The 19534-nt window shown below is 38.0% G+C and overlaps 2 protein-coding genes across 2 annotated transcripts; both read left to right on the top strand.

Annotated features, from left to right (window-relative positions):
* The first annotated feature begins 8860 nt into the window (after positions 1-8860).
* LOC113342576 (F-box protein At5g07610-like) lies at positions 8861-10793 on the top strand. The gene is made up of 2 exons (XM_026587080.1): positions 8861-8967; positions 9413-10793. Exons 1-2 carry the CDS (start codon positions 8861-8863, stop codon positions 10791-10793), a joined length of 1488 nt encoding a protein of 495 aa, XP_026442865.1.
* A 261-nt stretch (positions 10794-11054) lies between these two features.
* On the top strand, positions 11055-13287 carry LOC113342573 (high mobility group nucleosome-binding domain-containing protein 5-like). The gene is made up of 2 exons (XM_026587077.1): positions 11055-11503; positions 12353-13287. Exons 1-2 carry the CDS (start codon positions 11367-11369, stop codon positions 12795-12797), a joined length of 582 nt encoding a protein of 193 aa, XP_026442862.1. The 5' UTR covers positions 11055-11366; the 3' UTR covers positions 12798-13287.
* The last annotated feature ends 6247 nt before the right edge of the window (positions 13288-19534 follow it).

Genomic DNA, 19534 nt, shown 5'->3' with positions numbered 1-19534 from the left:
ATTTTTCTACTAATTCACCACTAATAATTTAATGTTTAATCAATCCTTAAAATTCATAATTAATCAATTCTAATCATAATCATTTACACTAATTATATAAGGGTAGTTATGCCATTATCAAAAATGGTGAATGAGGAGTGATGTTGTTTTTGATTTAGTGACCCTATTTTGACATTATCTAGTATGCCTCAAAAAAATCTAGTACGTCCTCAAATTAGGTTTCTAGTTTTGAAGACTCCAATTGATACTGGATTCCATGTTGGCGAACTCTACTGTGACACGATGGAAGACACTTACAAAGAGGCCCACATTCATCAACAAGGTTTTTTGTTCCCAAGCACCTTCGCAGTTTTTAATTGGGATTTTTCCTCCTTTCCTGACTGCACAAAGACATTTCTCTGAATCAGTGATCAGAGCATCCATTCGTGCATTCACATAGGTCCATCCCTGGTTCTTGGAGACTTTGGAATCTCCGCATAAGCTGTGTCAGTTTTAGATATTTGCTTACGAGTATTTTTGTCAAGTAAGACGATGAAAAGAGAACTTAATCCGATAAACAAAAAATCAACACTAGTGGGAGTAGTAAAGTATTTAAACAAAATGGATAATCTTTGAAATGATAGATAGCGATGTTTGACATCACGGAAATGTATTGATTTTAGATAGCAACGTAAAATCTCTCTTGCTACACTAGATAATTTAGAGACACTCAAGACATGGCATTCTTTAAGAAACCGGTGCTGCAAAAGGATATGATAACGCTCCATATATCTATAAGCCAAATTCCCCGAGTACGCTGCAAAAGGATATGATAACGCAACATCACTAGCCATCGACAGAAATAAAGGGGTAAAGACACGAACTAATTTCCTTAACGGAATTTAGTATTGTGCTAAGAAGAGAGATGGAAATCATGAACGCCTCATATTTGGTGGGGATGTTTTCCTCGCTCTGAAACAACACCTCATTCCACAACTACTTAATGACTAGCTAGCAGTATGTTTAAAATCAATAGTGGCCAGCAGGCACAAGGAATTGCAAGAGTGTGAAATATTTCACCTAGAAGGACCATGCATACCTTAAAAACCTCCACATGGTACAATCTATATTGAATATACGCAACATGAATCGACCTATTTTAAAAGGCACTAGGAGCAGAAACGCTCAGAAGCTCATACCATATACTGCAATATTAAACACTTTAAAAATGAATAGGAGCAAGGATTGTCTTTATTCCTTTATTTTAAGCTGCCTGTGAGCAGGCCAGGAACTAGACTCAGTAGAGGGGCCGTAGAAGGGCCCGAAAGAAGAAAAAGAATAAGAAAAACGTGGTTAACAAGTTGTTGCCAATTAGAGAGGTCGGTGATGGGTTACCCAGGGATGATAATAAATTCCTATTTGTATAGGAAGATCATATCACTGCTGAAATTTGGCGTTACTGGGTAATGGTGATGTGTATTTTTTTGGTAAATTTGTTTAGGCATGTTCACCAACGTACGTAGAATCTTGAATGACGCTAGAATTTTGAAGCTTCACAATCTCCATGAACCAATGCTAAGTTGGCTGTTGTGGAGGTTCAAGAAATTATGCACAAGTCGGATTTATACGACCCAGATGCCCATCAGGAGGTCAATATGGAAGTGCCATCTCTGCATTTGTGGACAGGTTTTATTTTGAGACTGAAAGATTTATCCTTTCATAAAATTTGTTCTTTCTTGGTCAACTATATTTTTCATTAGGCATTATCCAGAAAATAAAAACCTGACGACGCACTCCTCTAGAAACATCTTATTTGCCTACGTCACTGATACACGTTTTCCTGCCGATAATTAGAATGCGAACGCAGAGACGTCCTGTGCACACCTTTTCTTTTTTAGAGATCTCCACAGCTTATAATAAAATTCTTCAAAGAACAAAAAAGGAAAAAAAAAACTTATAATAAATAAGTATATATTTCATAGTTGGTTAATGATAGACAGTAGCAAACTAGTTATAGATTATTCAAAAGAGCATCATCGGTATAAACACCACCACGACATGCCGACGCAAATCGACTAAAACCTGCCGCGAAAGAAACAACAATTCCTGCAGTTGCAGCCATATAAATCCGACGGTCTACAATGATATCATATTCCTCTTATCTTTTTATATTTTCTTAAATAATACTCCGCCATCTCTCTTTCTGCAACCTTTGCTGCCTCCGGATCTTTCGAGTACATCTTTGCTATTTCTTTGATACGAGCTACCTCGGCTTGATGCTCAGACTCTAGCTGAGAGGTAGTATAGAACCTCCCTTGTTGCATGCTCCCAGAGGCACCGATCAGCTTCCGGACAACCTTAGCCATATCTGCTTCTATCGATAAAATAAAACTGTTTCTAAAGCTAACTATATCCGAAAAAGGTAATCTAGGTGGTGATTGATTTTACTGAGAAAAGAGTTTAAGTTTTTAGGTTTTGATTCAGAGAAAACAGACTGATAAAACTGTCCAGGGGCTTGGCTTTGTGAGTAAGAAAAACTGCGGCTACGGAAAACGAAGTTGTAAGTTAAGGTTATCTAAAAGTTTTTGTTTAGACAAAGCGATAAGAGAAACAAAAACCTATCTCCGTTCGGTGGCTCAGATTTGCTCCAAACTAGTGTTGTCGAGTTTAACATGGATCAGTCAGTAGTAGTTTTACACTTTGGGGCGCATGGCTTGGTCTTATTTCAGTTACCACACAATTGATAGCACACACTACGAAGCCAAAGAGCTCTCTACATTAACTTAAACACGTCACAGTTACCACACAATTGATAGCACACACTACGAAGCCAAAGAGCTCTCTACATTAACTTAAACACGTCAAAATGCTCGTCTTAAGCTTATGCTGTCTGTCACAGTTTACTCGTCTTTATGATCGAAAACAATGAAGTTATTTTTCTTTCCTCTAATTTGGGTTGAGTTTTGTTAGGAATCCTCGGGCCTAACTAATCTCGAAAACCGGCTTGTAAGGTTAGGGTTGTCCATGACTTATTAAGCATGGATCCTAGGTTGCCCTAAGCGATGTGGTACTATTTAACACCCCCCTCAACGACTAGGGCTACACTGAACTGATGGGTATGACAACCGCTGATTGGGCTACACTGATGGGTGATACGGAAATCACGGACACACGGATGGACATGAGTGGGTTGAGAGGGACCTGGCTCTGATACCATGTTAGAAATCCTCGGGCCTAACTAATCTCGAAAACCGGCTTGCAAGGTTAGGATTGTCCATGACTTATTAAGCATGGACCCTAGATTACCTTAGGCGATGTGGTACTATTTAACAAGTTTGATTCCGGATTTAGAACTTGTGGCTTTAGCACACACAATTTTTAGCCATGAAGCAAATCTGCAACATTCTCAAAACGGACAAAAGACTCACCAAGACTGTCAATGGCATTAGGCTCACACAAAGATTACCAGTTACCCGAAATTAAATCTTAGTACTAAAAACATTAGAAAAGTATTTAAATTTTGCTTCAATACTCCTGTTAGTAGGAGACGATGTGGATGAATTTGTGGGTGCTTCATCTTCTGATGGACTCCCATTGGGTTCTGATGGCGATCTTGGCGGTGCAAGTATGCTTCCAAGATGGGGTAAGCTCGGCACAATTGCTGAAAATGCCACAGAGTTGTCAAAAGATAGATATACCCCTTTGTAGAAAACAAAATAGCGAAAATGATTATAAAGGAACGTAAAAATAATTAAATTAAATTAAAACAAGTAGAAATTATACCTTTGCATCTGACATTAAGAGCGACGTGATACCGCGGAATAAAGAAAGGACAAACAGTAGAGAGCTCATATATCCTCGTCATATTAACCGGATATCCAAGTATAGAAGGTTCTTTAATAAAAGGGAAACTTAAGAAAATGCCCATGTGGAGAAATGTAATTAAAAAAATGCCCACATTTTTTTGAAAAATAAGAAAATACCCATGCCGTTAGTTTTTCCATCCCGTTTTTTCAAAAAAAAAAAAAACGGTCAACGGCCGTTAGAGGTCGGGTGGCCTTAAATCGCTCATGCAAATAGACATTTTAGCCCTTTATTCAGTTGGGTTGGCCAGAGCTGGACCCGTGACTCAGTTAAACTCGACTTGACTTGGTGCACAAAATGAGTCACAAGCTGACTCTGTGTAAAACCAACACATTATTCATCTTATTCCCTAGTGTCCATTCCAAACTGCAATCCATGCATGTATATTCTCCAGTACCAGTCGCTGCAAGTTCAACTCATTCAATTCATTTCCTGGCTCAACACCATCACAATCACAACAAGCAACAGTACCAGCACTTCAGCTTTTTGCGGTCAGCTACACGACTACCTGCAACACTAATCAACACCAACCTGAGCTCAAAACTCCAATTGGTGAACCATACTGGCTAGCATCTACAGTTCCAACCAATTCTCTTCAGTGAACACAACCACCACATTCTTCAAATCCATCCATCACCAGATTCCATCTCAAGTTCTAACCCATTCACAGATCCATGACAATCACCACAATCCAACCTGTTCCTCTCAAATCCTTGTCCTGCACGACCAGCTAATTCATTATTCTAATTCATTCTTCATCTTCAACAGAGACCAACAACAACAACCACCATTCTGTTACCAAATTTCCATTTCAGAAACACCGTCATCTGTAATATCATTATCATTCACACCAAAAACCCATCATAATTCATCTTCTTCGATTCTTCAACATCACAATTCAACCATACTTATTGTTAATCGATACACGTTAATTAACCATTAGAATTTCCGAAAATCAAACCATACTCATTGTTCTGTTAAGCATTTTCACAAACAGTTAGAGGGAATAATCAAATTTCCTTGGATATCCAATTTGGGTTTGCATCAGTTGGGAATCATCAATTCATTTAAAAATCTAACTACCCAATTAAAATTTTTACTCTTAAAACGAATCCGTACCAAGAATCCCAAATTCAATCTTATGTTGCCGTGAATTCAAATCGAATGTGAACCCAACCATGAAAATCAATGAAACCAACATTAGATCTTGTTTCAATCGACTTCAGAACTAATTTAATCAATTATTCTCAAGCAAATCCATATCGACAGGCTTTATTGCTTAGACCCAATTCGAATCCGTGTTGAAAAATCTCCAATCTGTTGATGTTGGATCAGAATAAGAAATCTACTTCAATCGGCCGAAAGATAAAGAAAACAAGGTGACAAGACGAAAAATACCATCTCCACTTCTCTGTAATTCACAATAGCATAAGTGAATGAATCTAAGAAATTTGATTCGATACTTACAAACAAAAAGAGATGTGGTGGGATAAATGGGCATGTCCTCCACTCACCTATTTGTACGCAGTTCACACATTAGATGGACACATCCTCTACTCAACCCACTCACTTATCTCTTATACTTAAGTCGTTGATTAATCAAACTGACGTTAGAGATGATATTATGATATTTTACAGGAATGGGCAGTTTAGTAATTGCGCCCACCAGAATCTCATCTAGTTAAATGAAAAGTTGACTTAGTCTATGAGTGTTTACTGGTTTGGTGGGCCCAGATGGAAAAACAAACGGCATTGGCATTTTCTTAAGTTTCAAAAAAACGTGGACATTTTCTTAATTATAATTCTCCACATGGGCATTTTCTTAAGTTTCCCTTAATAAAATGACATAAACAAAAACCAGAACCCTCCATTTCGTAAGATGTATAAAGATCACAACAATGACTTCCTCATTAGTTAGATTATTAGGGTTTGAAGAAATGTATGGTAAACATACAGCAAATTTAGTTAAATACCCAATACAGTCATTTTCTGTACTAATGGTAGATTTAGCAGCAACAACAGAAATAGGAGTGAAGGTGGTGGTAGTAGAGGTGATGGTGTTCTTGTTGGTGGTGTTGGTGGTTTGGCTGCTGGTTATAGTGAGCATTAGAACTAGGCCTAGAATCAGAGAAGAAGAGAATTTCATCATCTTTCCAAAAAAATAAATTGAGTTTGATTCTTTTCTCGAAGGTTAGTTTTTTGTTTGTCTATGGGAATGCTTAAAAAGAAGTTCATGCCGACTCTAGGTGAAGAATGCTTTTTTTTCTGGGGAATAGGTGAAAAATGCTTTTTGTGATGAAATTTCATAACACTAGGTGAAGAATACTTTTTCAGCTTCTTTTGCAAAAATAATTCTAACATCAAATAATTGATTTACAACTCCCCGGATGCAATTTGACTGGTTGTGGAGCTTGAGCTTATTGGTCTTAAATGATTGGCAAGTAAAAACAGCATATGATATATAGATGTTTCCACAACCGAGCTAAAATTAAAAAAAAAAAAAAAAACAAGCAAAAAGGACATGAAAGAAAATACTCCCTCCGTTTCTAAGTAATAGGCTGGTTTGTGTGTAAATTTACACAGAGACCGACGCATTTTAATGAAACAGAGGTAGTATTACCCTGCTTTCACTCGTCACACTGTTATAGTAGCTCTTGCTACTACAGTAATTCAGGCAGAACGGAGTCAAGTTGCAGAGCAACAGCTAATAGTAGAGTATGCTCTTGCTCACAGTTACTTGTGCATACGCCTTTTCCTTATCTCATTATTTACATATTTTTATCTGTAAGTTTCTTGTCTGGAGTTGGTTAAACCTTTTGCGAAGTACACCTTACGAAGGTTTGTTTTGTCAGAGTTGGAGCAAAAAATGTTCCCGATTTGGTAGTGGCTCCTTCCGATGTGGTATGATTTTCCCCACTGAAATAAAAAAACTCACTACTTTCCTATCCGTATCACATTATTTTGTTATGAATTATTAGTGTTTACCATGTGTGTGTTCGCAGACGAAGACACTACAAGACGAGTCTGACCGAAATTGGCAAAACTGTGAGCCATGCATTGCTAAGAAGTGCTTGTTGGATGACAAGCCAGATCATTATCAATGCGCACAAGAAAAGGTTGATTCTGAGAAAAATCCAAAAAATACAGAAGTGGGTGATTCTGAGAATTCTGTGTTGGCAGTTTACAATATGCACGAGCAGGAGAGCAACACCAACAGTTTGGACTTCAATTTTCACGATGCTGGTTTTGATCCTACCCTGCAAATATGTAATAGTTTCTGTGCTTCCAAGATCCTAGCTGAACCTTCTAAAATAAGCAACAAACTGTCATCAACATTTGTTGGTCTTGAGAGAGCAGTCACCTCTGTAGTGGAAGATGTTGTTTCTGGACACATTTTTACTTCAGAAGAATCAGAACGACCACCACTTCCATATGTGGGTCGAACTCTGTCTGAAGAAGAAGACGAAGACGCAATGACCACCTATCAAGAAGAACTGGTGAAGCAGATAAAGAAACGAAAGAAGATTGATGAGGCTCTCTCAAGTAATACTTCAGCCGATTGAAATAATGGGTAAGCATCTTGAAGGGACGGAAGATACCTTAAAAAAAGAGAAATTGGAGAAGCAACAAATTTCTTTAATGAAGCTGCAAATGGACTTGGAGAAGCAAAGGAGCTTGTTGGAAAAGAGGTCAAGTCTTGCAGATGGTCTTATTCAAGCTCTAACTAGTTTTAATGATGTTGGGCGTATCTCTGTTGATGAAGCATTGAAGGAGGTTGGTTTTAAAGCTTACGAGCTCGTAGGTAGTTGACAAAAGTTGAAGTAGATGCTGTTGTGAATATTCATTTTGGTTACGGATACTTGAAAATGTTCAGTACAGTGCTCCCTTATTTTGGTTCTTATTTTGGAAATGTAAAAACAAAAACAAAAAATGTATCTCCTAGTCTTAGTCAATATGGAGATATATTGTAGTATAAGCAGTTGTTCCTTAAATTTCCTGAATGTAAATAGTTTCAATGTAAATTTCATATAAGTTTTCTGATCGGGCAGCAAGATGAACCGTAAAGGTCTGAGCCATCCTTGACACCAAGCATCTCGTCCCTGGGGCACTCATATATGGGACTAACCTTTACTGGCCTCTCCACTTGGATGCTACCTCAAGATGGCTCAGGGTGCTTTACTCCAGTTAATCGGGTAATACCAATCTTACCAATTGGTTTTTGTTTTTTTCCAGGACTAGTACTGCTGACTACATAACACCAATCTTACGCCATGACTACTGCTGCTGCTCTCCTTTGGGGCATTCTAAAGATCTGGGCAGAATATCAATGCTTGGACTGGTTTCATGTATATGAGCTTCCAGTACTTGCTGCATATGCACATGTTTGTGGTGGATATCTTGGCAGATTTCGTGCCATCTCCAGATGCTTGCAGTTATATACATCTACAGTTACCATGCAGCAACGAGAATCCACGATTCATTTTGAAACACTAATTCACAGTCTATATTTACTTGCGTTAATTAGTTTTCACATCATCACCAACCCATGTATTGATTTGAACGTGAGTTCTTATCAGTAAGCTAAAGGGACTGACAAGTTCTGGCTAACAAAAAAATGTGTTTCCATATTCAACTCTGCATTTTCAAAAACAACTAGTCTATATTAATTCATTTCTGTAGCGCCATTTTCGCTAGCTGTGATCGGTTCTCCATTAACTTGACAGGCCTTACTTTGGGTTGGTGGTCTAGTAAGCAAACTTACTAGCAATGAAATTAGCTTTGTCTCGGCTGACTGCTAAGCTACATTGAAATTCAGATAGTTGACAGTAGAAGAAAAGGTGAACTGTTTATGATTTTGCTTCCTATGCTGGGATAACACTGGGTACATAGAGGGGTTTATTTTAAACACATATCTCTACTTAGTTTAAATTAATTGGCTCACCAGTATTTTCTCAAATGAGGACGACTAGTGTTCAGAAGCATTAACTAGTGTTAGAAAGGTTGACTAGGATATAGGATGGATGGATGGTTAGGAGAAAAAGTAGCTCCAATGTCAGGTAGAAAACAATACAGTTATGCTATTTTAGAACCAGATGGGGACGACGATATAAGGGTGTTCAGAAGGTATCTTCTTCTCCCAAACAGGTCCATTCACATTAAAAGAAACAAATTGGAAGAAGATTGAAAATCAAAAACGATTATGAAGAGACGAAAAGAAGCATTAAAGTTTATGATTTGATGTTCTTTTCTGTCGGGTAACATTAGATGTTTTTTTCTAAAACTTCTAATCACTCTATTTTCTTTCCTATGTTCACACGATCACTTTTGGGTCGTCTCTTGTTACAGCCAAACACGTAATTAACTATCACATTGTCCAAAATATAAGCGGTTACATGCACTGGATCTCGAAACTTTGGTCAAAACCTTTTGTTAAGTGATCCCGACTTTTTCCATTGCTCCGTGATAAACATAGTAGTTCAATCAGATTTAAGGTTTCATTTCTAACAACCGGAAACAAAGGGTTTCTGGCAGGTCGATAATTCATTCTGATTTGCGGCGTTTGGATCAGGATGTTATCTTCTTCATCATCATCAGGTATGAATTTTCCTGTGGACAATAATTCTTCATCATTATCAGCGACAAAAGTAGCCAACAATTCTGATATTTTATCACAAATTCTATTATGTCTACCTGTGAAATCTCTATTGATCTTCAAATCTGTATCCAAAAAATGGTTATTTTTAATTTCTGACCCATATTTCGCTAACAATCATTCTTGTCGGAAGACCAGCTTTAAAATCCCTGGGTTGTTCATAGAGAAACTAAGACGTCCTTCAGGTCCTCCTGATGATCCAGAATTTGAATTTCCTTTTATCTTCCTTAACAATGATAATGATGATGATGCTACTACCGGTGGCGGAGGAGTCCCCCTAAAAACCCTAGATTTTGTGGAAGTGCCTCCGCGAAATTGGGAAGGTCCTATTGCTGAAACTAGCTTAAGAATAGAACATTCTTGTAATGGTCTATTATGTTGCACTAGGATAACATCTCAGATGGCCAAGGAGCCGCGTATCGTAATCCACCACATTTACATTTACAATCCAACCACAAAACGATACAAAGCTCTTCCTCGATCCCCCTTTAGAGATGTCGTCAAAGATTATTGGAATGGAGTTAAAAGTGTATCTTTAGCTTTTGATCCAATCAAGTCTCCAGATCACTATCAGGTTATCTGCATCTGGGTAGATATAGGGAAGTTTGAAGAACATGATCTTTATTATATCGAAATATACTCCTCTAAAACAAACTCATGGAGGTTATCTGCGGAGAGTCCTTTTTCAGCACGTCCTCTCAGTTCCTCTAGGGCGCCAGGTGTGTTATGGAACTGTTTCCTTAGGCCAGGTGTGTTTTGGAATGGTTGTTTGCATTGGATCTCGATATTCTCGACCATGGAAGATGAAGCGTCAGTGTATTTTGATATTGAACAAGATTTAGTAAAGCCGCTGCCGTTGCCAGCTGTGCCTAATGATGATGTGTGGAATTTTAAATATATTGGAGAGTGTAGAAATCATTTGTATCTTGTAGGGATTATTGGATCATGTCCTGATAATTACAGCATCTTCGAAATGGAGAAAGATTACAGTGGGTGGAATCTTATATACAAGCTCGACCTAGAAAGAATTATAAATGCATACCACCTAGACACGGTAACGCATTATAACAATACCATGGATTATTATGTGTGGGTAATGTTTCTTGGGGAAGCCGAAGAGAAATCATCAACAAAATTGGTGCTGTTGATAAACGCTACTCAACTTATATCCTATGATCTGAAAGAGATGAGCTATAGGGAGATCTATCATTTCGATCCAAAAACTCTCACCATGACTCCAGGTTCAGGCTCACGGGGTTATGTTCATCAGTACATACCGTCGCTTGCCTGTGTTTGAATATTTTCATGGCCTCTCTCACTTGTTACACTTAACTAAAGTTAATCTTCAACTTTATAATGTCATGTTCAGCCCTTGTTTTGTGTCATGCAATCAGTTCTGCAATGAACCGAAAATATATCCATTTATGTTGTTTACTATTGTTATTGGCTTGCATTACTGCTTTACTATGCACGGGTCTATATCGTTTTGTTCGCATATAAGTTTTTTAAGTTGATTTTTTTTCCAAGTCTAGTAATACACCGATTAATTGGGGCCTCATAATATAATTGGGGGCCTAACCAAATTTATAACCGCCCCAGAATAAATAAGAGGCTTCCAAAATGATGGTGAAAATACCAGTTTACCCTTCTCTAATAACTAACCCTAAAATCCTATTAACAATTAAACCAAAGGCCCCCATTTACTTTTCAAAAGAAAACTGTCTCTTCTTCTCCTCGCACAGTCGTTCTATTTTCTTCTTCTCATCCCACAATCTTCCATTAACGATTAGAGAAGAAAAAATTTCATCTGATTCATCGTCTCAATCGTCGATGCGAAAATTTTAATCGACGATTAACTTCTTCTACAAACATGGCACGTACGGAGATGACTGCGAGACTAGCCAATCAAATCCCCAATCTCGTCGATATCGTTAAAGCGGCGAAGGACTATTCGAGAACAAGGAAGAAATCAAAACCGCCGGAGAAAGAAATGGCTCCAATTAGAAGGTATGTCCATTAAAACCTCAAACTCTAACTTGGATTTTTCAGTTTAATTTGATGTTGTACTGAAAAATTAGGGTTTGAAATCGAAAAAATGGATTCTCATAATTCTGTTCGTTAATCACGAAACTTGTATCTCTAATGATTTTTCATGTTTTCTTAACGATTTTTGATGTTTGGTTAACGATTTTTCATATGCATGTTGGACTTCGGAGAAATCGTCAACCATTAGGGTGGTGGAGTTAACGATTCCTTCTATTATTTATTTTAGGTTATAGTCGTTAACCAATTTCTTAACGATTTTAGCTATGCATGTGAAAATGATGGACGACCAATTTTCGAAATCAACGACTCTATGAAATTCCATACCACCTCTCTGTCGCAAATATTGAAGTAGTCGTCCACATAATACCAAAATCTTAACGATTCTTGTAGACGACCAATTTTAGAAATGAACGACACTGTGCCATACATATGTTTCCCCTCTGTCAAAATTTTTGAAATGGTCGTTAAGGAATTAATATTTCTCAACGGTTTTAGCTATGCATGTGAAAATGTTGGACGACCAATTTTAGAAATCAACAACTCTATGAAATTCCAAACATCTCTTTGTCCCAAATATTGACGTAGTCGTCCACATAATACCAAAATGTTAACGATTCTTGTGGACGACCAATTTTAGAAGTGAAACGACATACATAAATTAGAAATGGTCATTAAGTAAAATCGCTTGAATCGCTAAAAATTAACTGAAAATCTTAACGATTTACATGTGGTCGTTAGGTTTTGTAAGAGTCGTTTACTTTAGGAATTGTTTCTGACGACTTTTGAATATTTTTGTTGTTGGCCTTTCAGTAGCAAGAATAAAAAGGATAAGAATGTGTTGGTAACTCCTCCATCCAAACCTCCCCGCAACTTAAAATACCTAAATGCGGGTCTATTACGAGGAAAAACATCGAGTGAGGTAGCCGCAATTATCCGCGAACCCAGAGAACCATGTGCTGATTCCGATGAATCGTCGTCTTCATTAGATGTTGTTATATATACAACCCCAAGCGATGAAGAAGAAGTCGCGGAACATGAGGAGGAGGATGGTAATGATGGTAATGGTGGTAATCATGGTGATGAGGAGACAGAGAATGAGGAAGAGGGGGATCAAGGTAATGATGGAAATGGTAGTGGTAGAGGTGATGAAGAGGGGGTTGAAGATGATGGTAATGATGGAAATGGTAATGAAAGAGATGATGGTGGTAGTAGTGATAAGGAGGAGGATGAAATTCAGGAGCAGCAGGAGGATTAAATTCAGGAGCGGGAGGAGGATGCGGCGCAACCACAGCCTGAGTCGAAGGGGAAAGGTCCAATTGCACCCAGCGCGACACATTCCACCCATGTGTTTGCAGCTTACTCGTCTTAGCAATGGGAAAGCCAGAGGTGAACCTAAAGACGGCGCAAAAGTTCTATTTGGATATGCTAGCTCGTGGGCCCGTACCATCTATGAGACAATTGCAACATTCTCAACTTTGCTTTTCATATGATATGTTGATATTCAATTTCTTATGTTTAATTTGTATTTGTTTGTCTTTTGTAGGATCATAGGAATGCCACGCGTCTTTTTAGACACCCATCTTCTTATGCAAAAATGAAAAAATGACCGCTAGAAGATGAATGTGCAAGAGTGAGAAAAATTGTTGAAAACTCAGGTTTAAGTTTATTTTTTTCCAAGTCTAGTAATAATGCATAGACTTGGCAAAATGAATAATGGAAATAGATAATAGCAAGTCATTTTTTTATGGTGGTTACTACTTCAAAGTTCAAATGCATCTTTTGGTAACATATTTTTCATAACGTTGTTATTATCTGGTTAACGATTATTCTCACAATTTATTATTGCCTCGATAATTTCTTTTTTCGTACAATTTCGTAACCGTGTCGTTAGTTGTTACAATAGTTTAAAAAATGTTCGACGTCCATCATATATCTATGATATCATTTCATTTATAACTGATATCATTTCTAACTTATGCTACAGATATATGATGGACGTCGAACATTTTTTAAATTATTGTAACAACTAACGGCACGGTTACGAAATTGTACGAACAAAGAAATTATCAAGGCAATAATAAATTGTGAGAATAATCGTTAACTAGATAATAACAGCGTTATGAAAAATATGTTATCAAAAGAGGAATTTGAACTTTGAAGTAGTAACCACCATTAAAAAATGACTTGTTATTACCCGTTTCCATTGTTCATTTTGCCAAGTCTATGCATTATTACTAGACTTGGAAAAAAATCAACCATAAAAAAATGACTTGCTATTACCTGATTAAGACCTCTAATTAGGGAGGCTCAATAAGACCTGACGAACAACTACAACCACACTAACATTATTTTTACAGGATAAAGAAGTATGGAGCGAAAAGAATGATAAAGGTATTAAAATAAAAGAAGAAACAGAGGCAATCGTACACCTGCGAACAACAGAGGCACAACCAGGGGTATAAAAATATATTAAGGATATGTTATTCGCACGCACACAATTGCATATTCTCACAAGCACATACATCTTGACACTGCTTATGCAATAGAACAAGTGTATGTATCGTCTTACTCGCACATATATCGTCATGTTCGCACATATGCATAATATATTGTCTAATTTCGAGAAAAATAAAGAAACTAACAGAAAAGGAAAGGAGCAGGAGAAGAGCAGAAAGAAAGATAAAAATTACATTCAACAAAAAAGGTTGTGGTACATGTACAAAGGAAAGAGTTTATGGTACAAAAGATGTAGATCCCATTAAAGGAGAACAAAGGAAAATATATATTTTGGATCAGCGTTATCTTCACCATCCTCTGAATTATGACCCTCCTCAACTTCGTCATCTTCATCATCAGTTTCATATTTAACATCGATGTCAGAAATCTCAGAAGTTTCTTCGTTCTCTCCTAGATCCTCAAATTCATAATCTGGGAAAGGAATGTTATGTTGGGAGCACAAGATACCAATTTGTTCCTCAAGATATCTATTACGGGTGCGCATGGCCTCCTTTGTCAAATTGGAAACGATAACTAAGAGCTTTTTCTTCAACCTGCGATACTTAGCATCACGAGTTTCATATTTCGCATCCGCCCGGTCAGACTCTGCAACAGATTTTGCCTTAAGGCTCTCAATCTCGGCCAAGTGCTTCTTTTCAGCGGCTGCGAGAAAAGAGGGATAACAGTCAAAATTCGCACGAACATAATCTCATCACCAAACAAGAGGCAGAATTGTTAAAGATAATAGGAAACCTTCCCGTTCGGAGATGAGGGTTTTAACAAGAGAAACATGGTCAGACTCTAAGCTGACACTCGTAGCTAACCCCAACCTAGCATTGCCAAGGACCCTAGAAGCCCACTCAAACTCTGCATCATTCTCTATTAGAAGACGAGAACGAAAACCCTTTTCACATGCGAGAAATGCATCTCTCTCACTAATAACACGATCCCTCTCTATTTGAACCTCTAACAGAGCATCATGGTGCTGCTTTATAGCCTTCGCACCATTCTCAATCACCTTGTCCTTCTGAGCAATGAGTGTATTCCTGCTTGCTTCCAAGGTTCGAAACTTCTCCTTATCCTCACGGAGGCGTTTTTGGAAATTTCGCATGATAGCCAATAGAGGCCTATGATCACTAATAAGAGATTCATATTTCGACTTCAATTCTCCCCAGCTAAGGTCATCATAACTTCGCATGGGAAAGTTGTCTAAAGAGGCATCAAGTAGCTAGAGGAGGGCATCGTTATCCTCCGGAAGACGAGCTGCCTCATCAGTTAAATTATAAACGTCTGCAGAGTTAAACTACAGAAGAAGTGTATGAAAACAGGGAAAGTAATCATAAAACTTAGGGGAACAAAAGACAACACACTTATTAATTGATTATTTCTTCTACGAAGGGTTTCGACCGCTTGCTCCTTATTCAAAAGCTCTCCTTTAAGTCTTGCACACTCATCCTCTAAAAGATGATTCTTCTTGTGCGAATCTGAGGCGACCACATGAGAAGCTCTCGCACCCTACAAAAATCAGAAAGTATGAAGGGCAAAGATAATAAGAAAGGATAAAACGTAAAATAAGGGACACCATAGTTAAAGAAAATGCATACCAAGGAAGTTAGGGAAAAGAGGAACCCTGGAGATATAACATAGGCAGATCCTCGCAGGGAATCGTGGCTTAGAGTAAGAGCATCGCATATTGAAGAGATCGTCTTGAAAATGCGAGTTAACTTATCATCACCAGCGGATGCAAGAGAGTCCCTGAAGATGTGTGACAGAAGAGCCATGGGAAAGTCTGAGGAAGACTCTTCCGGGAATGGCAACTCGCTCCCTTGAAAGTCATTATTTTGAAAATCATTATTTTGAAAGATTAGGAGATGAAGCAGAATGGGTAGTCTTCCTCTTCTAGGAGACGCGCCTCTTAGAAACAGTAGCAGCATGGGTAATCTTACCCTTAAGCTTCGCATCTGTAGCAGGTTTCGAGCGAGTGGGATCTTCCTCCTCACTTTCAGAAGAACTCTCACCCTCAGGAGCGGCTGCATTAAGATCACCAAGATTCACAAAATAAAAGATATTTCTTACTTCATCAGTGAGTGAATGAAGAGCTTCAAGAGTGTTAGGTTTCTGGAAGCGCCTATAGTTGGTCTTTAGCCTGGAGATCTGGAAACAAGGAGAATAATGAGGCAAGAAAGAAGAAATTGTAGACAGGCTGATAAGGGGGCGAAAGAATACGTACCATTTTTGCCTCCTCAGACCAAACTATTCTCAAGAGGGATAAGGCAAGAAACCTTCGGGGAAAGGGTTGACCGTTCTGTTGTTATCATAACCAGTAATGTATGCACCTTCCAGATCCACGGGAAACACATACCAACGATTATCATTTGAATGTCGCGCAGTGCGATTAGTTTTATCATTCCAGTCAACATCTCGCATGATCCTCTCATTCTCTGCGAGACCATCCTTTCTTACTAAGCGAACAACCCAGCGAGAATATGCAGGCTTCATCACCGCCACGTCATAATTAGAAAAGAATTTCTCAAGAGTATACTCTGCATGATTGATCTCTACATCAGCATACGCGGGATTCCAGTATTCTTTTGGGTAAAGGGATCTTAGACTAGCAGCTCTACGAGCGAACTCTACCATTATTCTGATTGCATCACCGCTTAGTTGGTAGATCGCACATTTGAAGCTCATATGCGAGAGGATTCGGTAAAAAAGAGGAATTTGCATATCTATAAGAGGAATAGGTAAACCAGCAATCAATTGCCCCACAGAGACGATGATCTTCTGATCACTCCATTGATCAAATTTAAACCAATCTGGGTTAAGGGTAGTTTTAGGACCTGATTCAGGGGGAACGGTTAATTTAAACCCCTTATCCCTGAACTCCACCGTGAGTCTATCAAAATTTCCAGTCAGCTTCCATCCCACTTTATGACCCATGACTGTTCTTGAAGGAGAAAGGTTGAAGATATATCATGATGAACGAGACAATGAAGAACATCAAGGAAAAGAGAAAGAAAAGGAAAGCGACAAAGAATCAAGAAAGAATAGTAGAGGATTTAAATTCTAAATTAACCAAGATACGATCAAAGGTTGGTTGATTGGGTCGAAGGAAGCGCAGGTTGCAGTAGAGAGAAAGGGAGAGTTGCAGAGCTTGAAAAAGAAACGAAAGAGTAAAAGAAGATGAGGAAGAAAGGGGAAGATATTTAAAGATTTCTTTTCCCTCTTTTCGAAAACGTACGCATATATGACTGATGAGAAAGGAAGCGACAGTTGCAGAAACCAATCGCAACGTGTCAATAAGTAAGGCAATAAGTACACACATGGTGAGAGTAAAGACCGATATCTCGGGAAAACTGATAGAAAAGGAATACGGAAGGATGGTACGGCGCGAACATTCGCACGAAGTTGAGAACAAGTTCCCTCCTCAGTTTTTCTTAGGGAATACGAAAAGACGGCAAGGTGCGGATACTCAAGTGGTTATGCGAAGTAGAAGGTAAGAATGAGTTATCTCACCGCTCTTCTTTCTATGAAGATTAATGAGAGAATAGGCAAACTGTAGGGGAAAAATATTGTACCTTTATATATCATGCGAAGGAAACCACTTCATAAAGGAGCGAAGATAATTCGCACATGCGGATTGTAAATGATGAAACCAATGACGTCACGAACTCACGAGTAAATTGTGAGGATCTGTGCAAAGTCCTAAGTAATGTGCGAAGATCTCCATGAAAAAGGGTGCGAGTTATCGCGCGACAGATCCGAAAAAAGGATTTTATTAGCTGTCTTCCACTATGTAAAAATAGTATAAATAGGGCTAACCAACTTAGAGTTGAAGAGGATTTTTTAAAGTTAGTTAGAGTAGAACTTTAAGAGAGAGAAAATTATTTGCTCTCCAAGTTAGAGTTTTGCTTTATTTTTGTATTCACCGATTTCATATTAATAAAGATTGCCTAAGTTTTATGTTATAGATGTGATTTGTTCTATAATTCTTACAAAGGGTGTGATAGTGAGATTTCTCGCTAGTACATACTTTGAAGCTATAATGAGTCCCATTTCTTTGGCTTTATCTAGCATCTTCGACAACACCTACGCAATTTCAGAAACAAGAAGGGTGACAGCGGATCACCCCGGCGAATCCCTCGCAAGCTTTTAAATTTCTCAGTGGACTTCCCATTGATTAAAACCGATAAATGTATTCAGCAACCTTGGATCCACCTTTTCTATTTAGATCCAAAACCAATTCTATCTTGAACGTAGTCTAGACACACCCAGTTCGCTCTATCATACGCTTTCCTAACATCAATTTTACACACAAACCCAGGTTCTCCTGATCTCAACGTTAACTAGAGTCCATGCACTCTTTGGCCACAAGAACCTTAAATTTGGCAGTGCAATAAGATTGTAGCTGTTAAGATGAACCATAACACTATATCAAACTTCACAGATGAGCATGTGGCACGACAACACGTTAGTTAAATGGGACGTGTTGGGATTGGCTAATCGGCACAGTAGCCCAGCACAACATGCAGCACGGATGAGCATGTGGCACGACACAACATAACACGTTAAGAAAGCACGTCATAATATGTATAAAAAACTGCAAAATATGGCATAGTACATCACATTTTGTGTATATGTCACAAAAGAAAACAAAAAACATTTATTTTAGCAAATTATTGACATTTTATTAACGTTATGTTGACTTATTTCCATAATAACATATATAATACCTAAATATTTCGAAAACCTTTATATTGAAAAATATGAAATACATGTGGCCGGCACGACAGAACACGAATACAACACGTTTATTTTTTTAGCACAACCCAACACAACACGTCTTCTAGCACAGTACAACACATCACGTCATGATCTCCGGCACGACACATCACAGCACGTTACATATCACGCTAAACACCTGATTTTGTGGGTTGCGTTGTGCTGGGCCGACACTTTTTACACCTCTACATGACATGGGTCGCTTTTGCAAGTAATATCTTTGAGTGAGATTCTTCAGACCTATTTCGTGCCTTCCTGTGCGACCACGTGGCGAGCCTTTATTTGCGTACCTACAAACCCTGTGCAAAAAGACTTATGATTCTTCTTTCGATTCAGTGTTAGCTACTGCAACACTACATTTTTCTGCGCCTTTTACTGTCTGCCCAAAGCATCTTATACAGTAACAAACGAATTGAAGTTAGAAATTAGGATAATTGTTTGTATTTGTAGAGTAAATACTATAAAAACACCACAGACATCACACAGAAAATGATAGACAGTATAAATACTAATAATTCTTTTTTCGCAGAATTCATTGCCTAAATTCATAATTTATCGTAAAATATAAGATTTTTCCTCTTTCAATTAATGAAATCCAAATTTTGCCACTGAAAGAGCGATGTAATTCGAAAGCATCTTAAACATAATAATCAAATTGAGAGAATAAGGATCACCCATATAAATCCCTAGATAGTTTATACAAACCAAATACAA

The sequence above is a fragment of the Papaver somniferum genome, unplaced genomic scaffold, assembly GCF_003573695.1.
Source record: "Papaver somniferum cultivar HN1 unplaced genomic scaffold, ASM357369v1 unplaced-scaffold_44, whole genome shotgun sequence".
NCBI classification, from domain to species: Eukaryota; Viridiplantae; Streptophyta; class Magnoliopsida; order Ranunculales; family Papaveraceae; genus Papaver; species Papaver somniferum.
The sequence above is the reverse complement of the archived record's forward strand: the minus strand, read 5'-3'. Positions and strand labels throughout refer to the sequence as shown.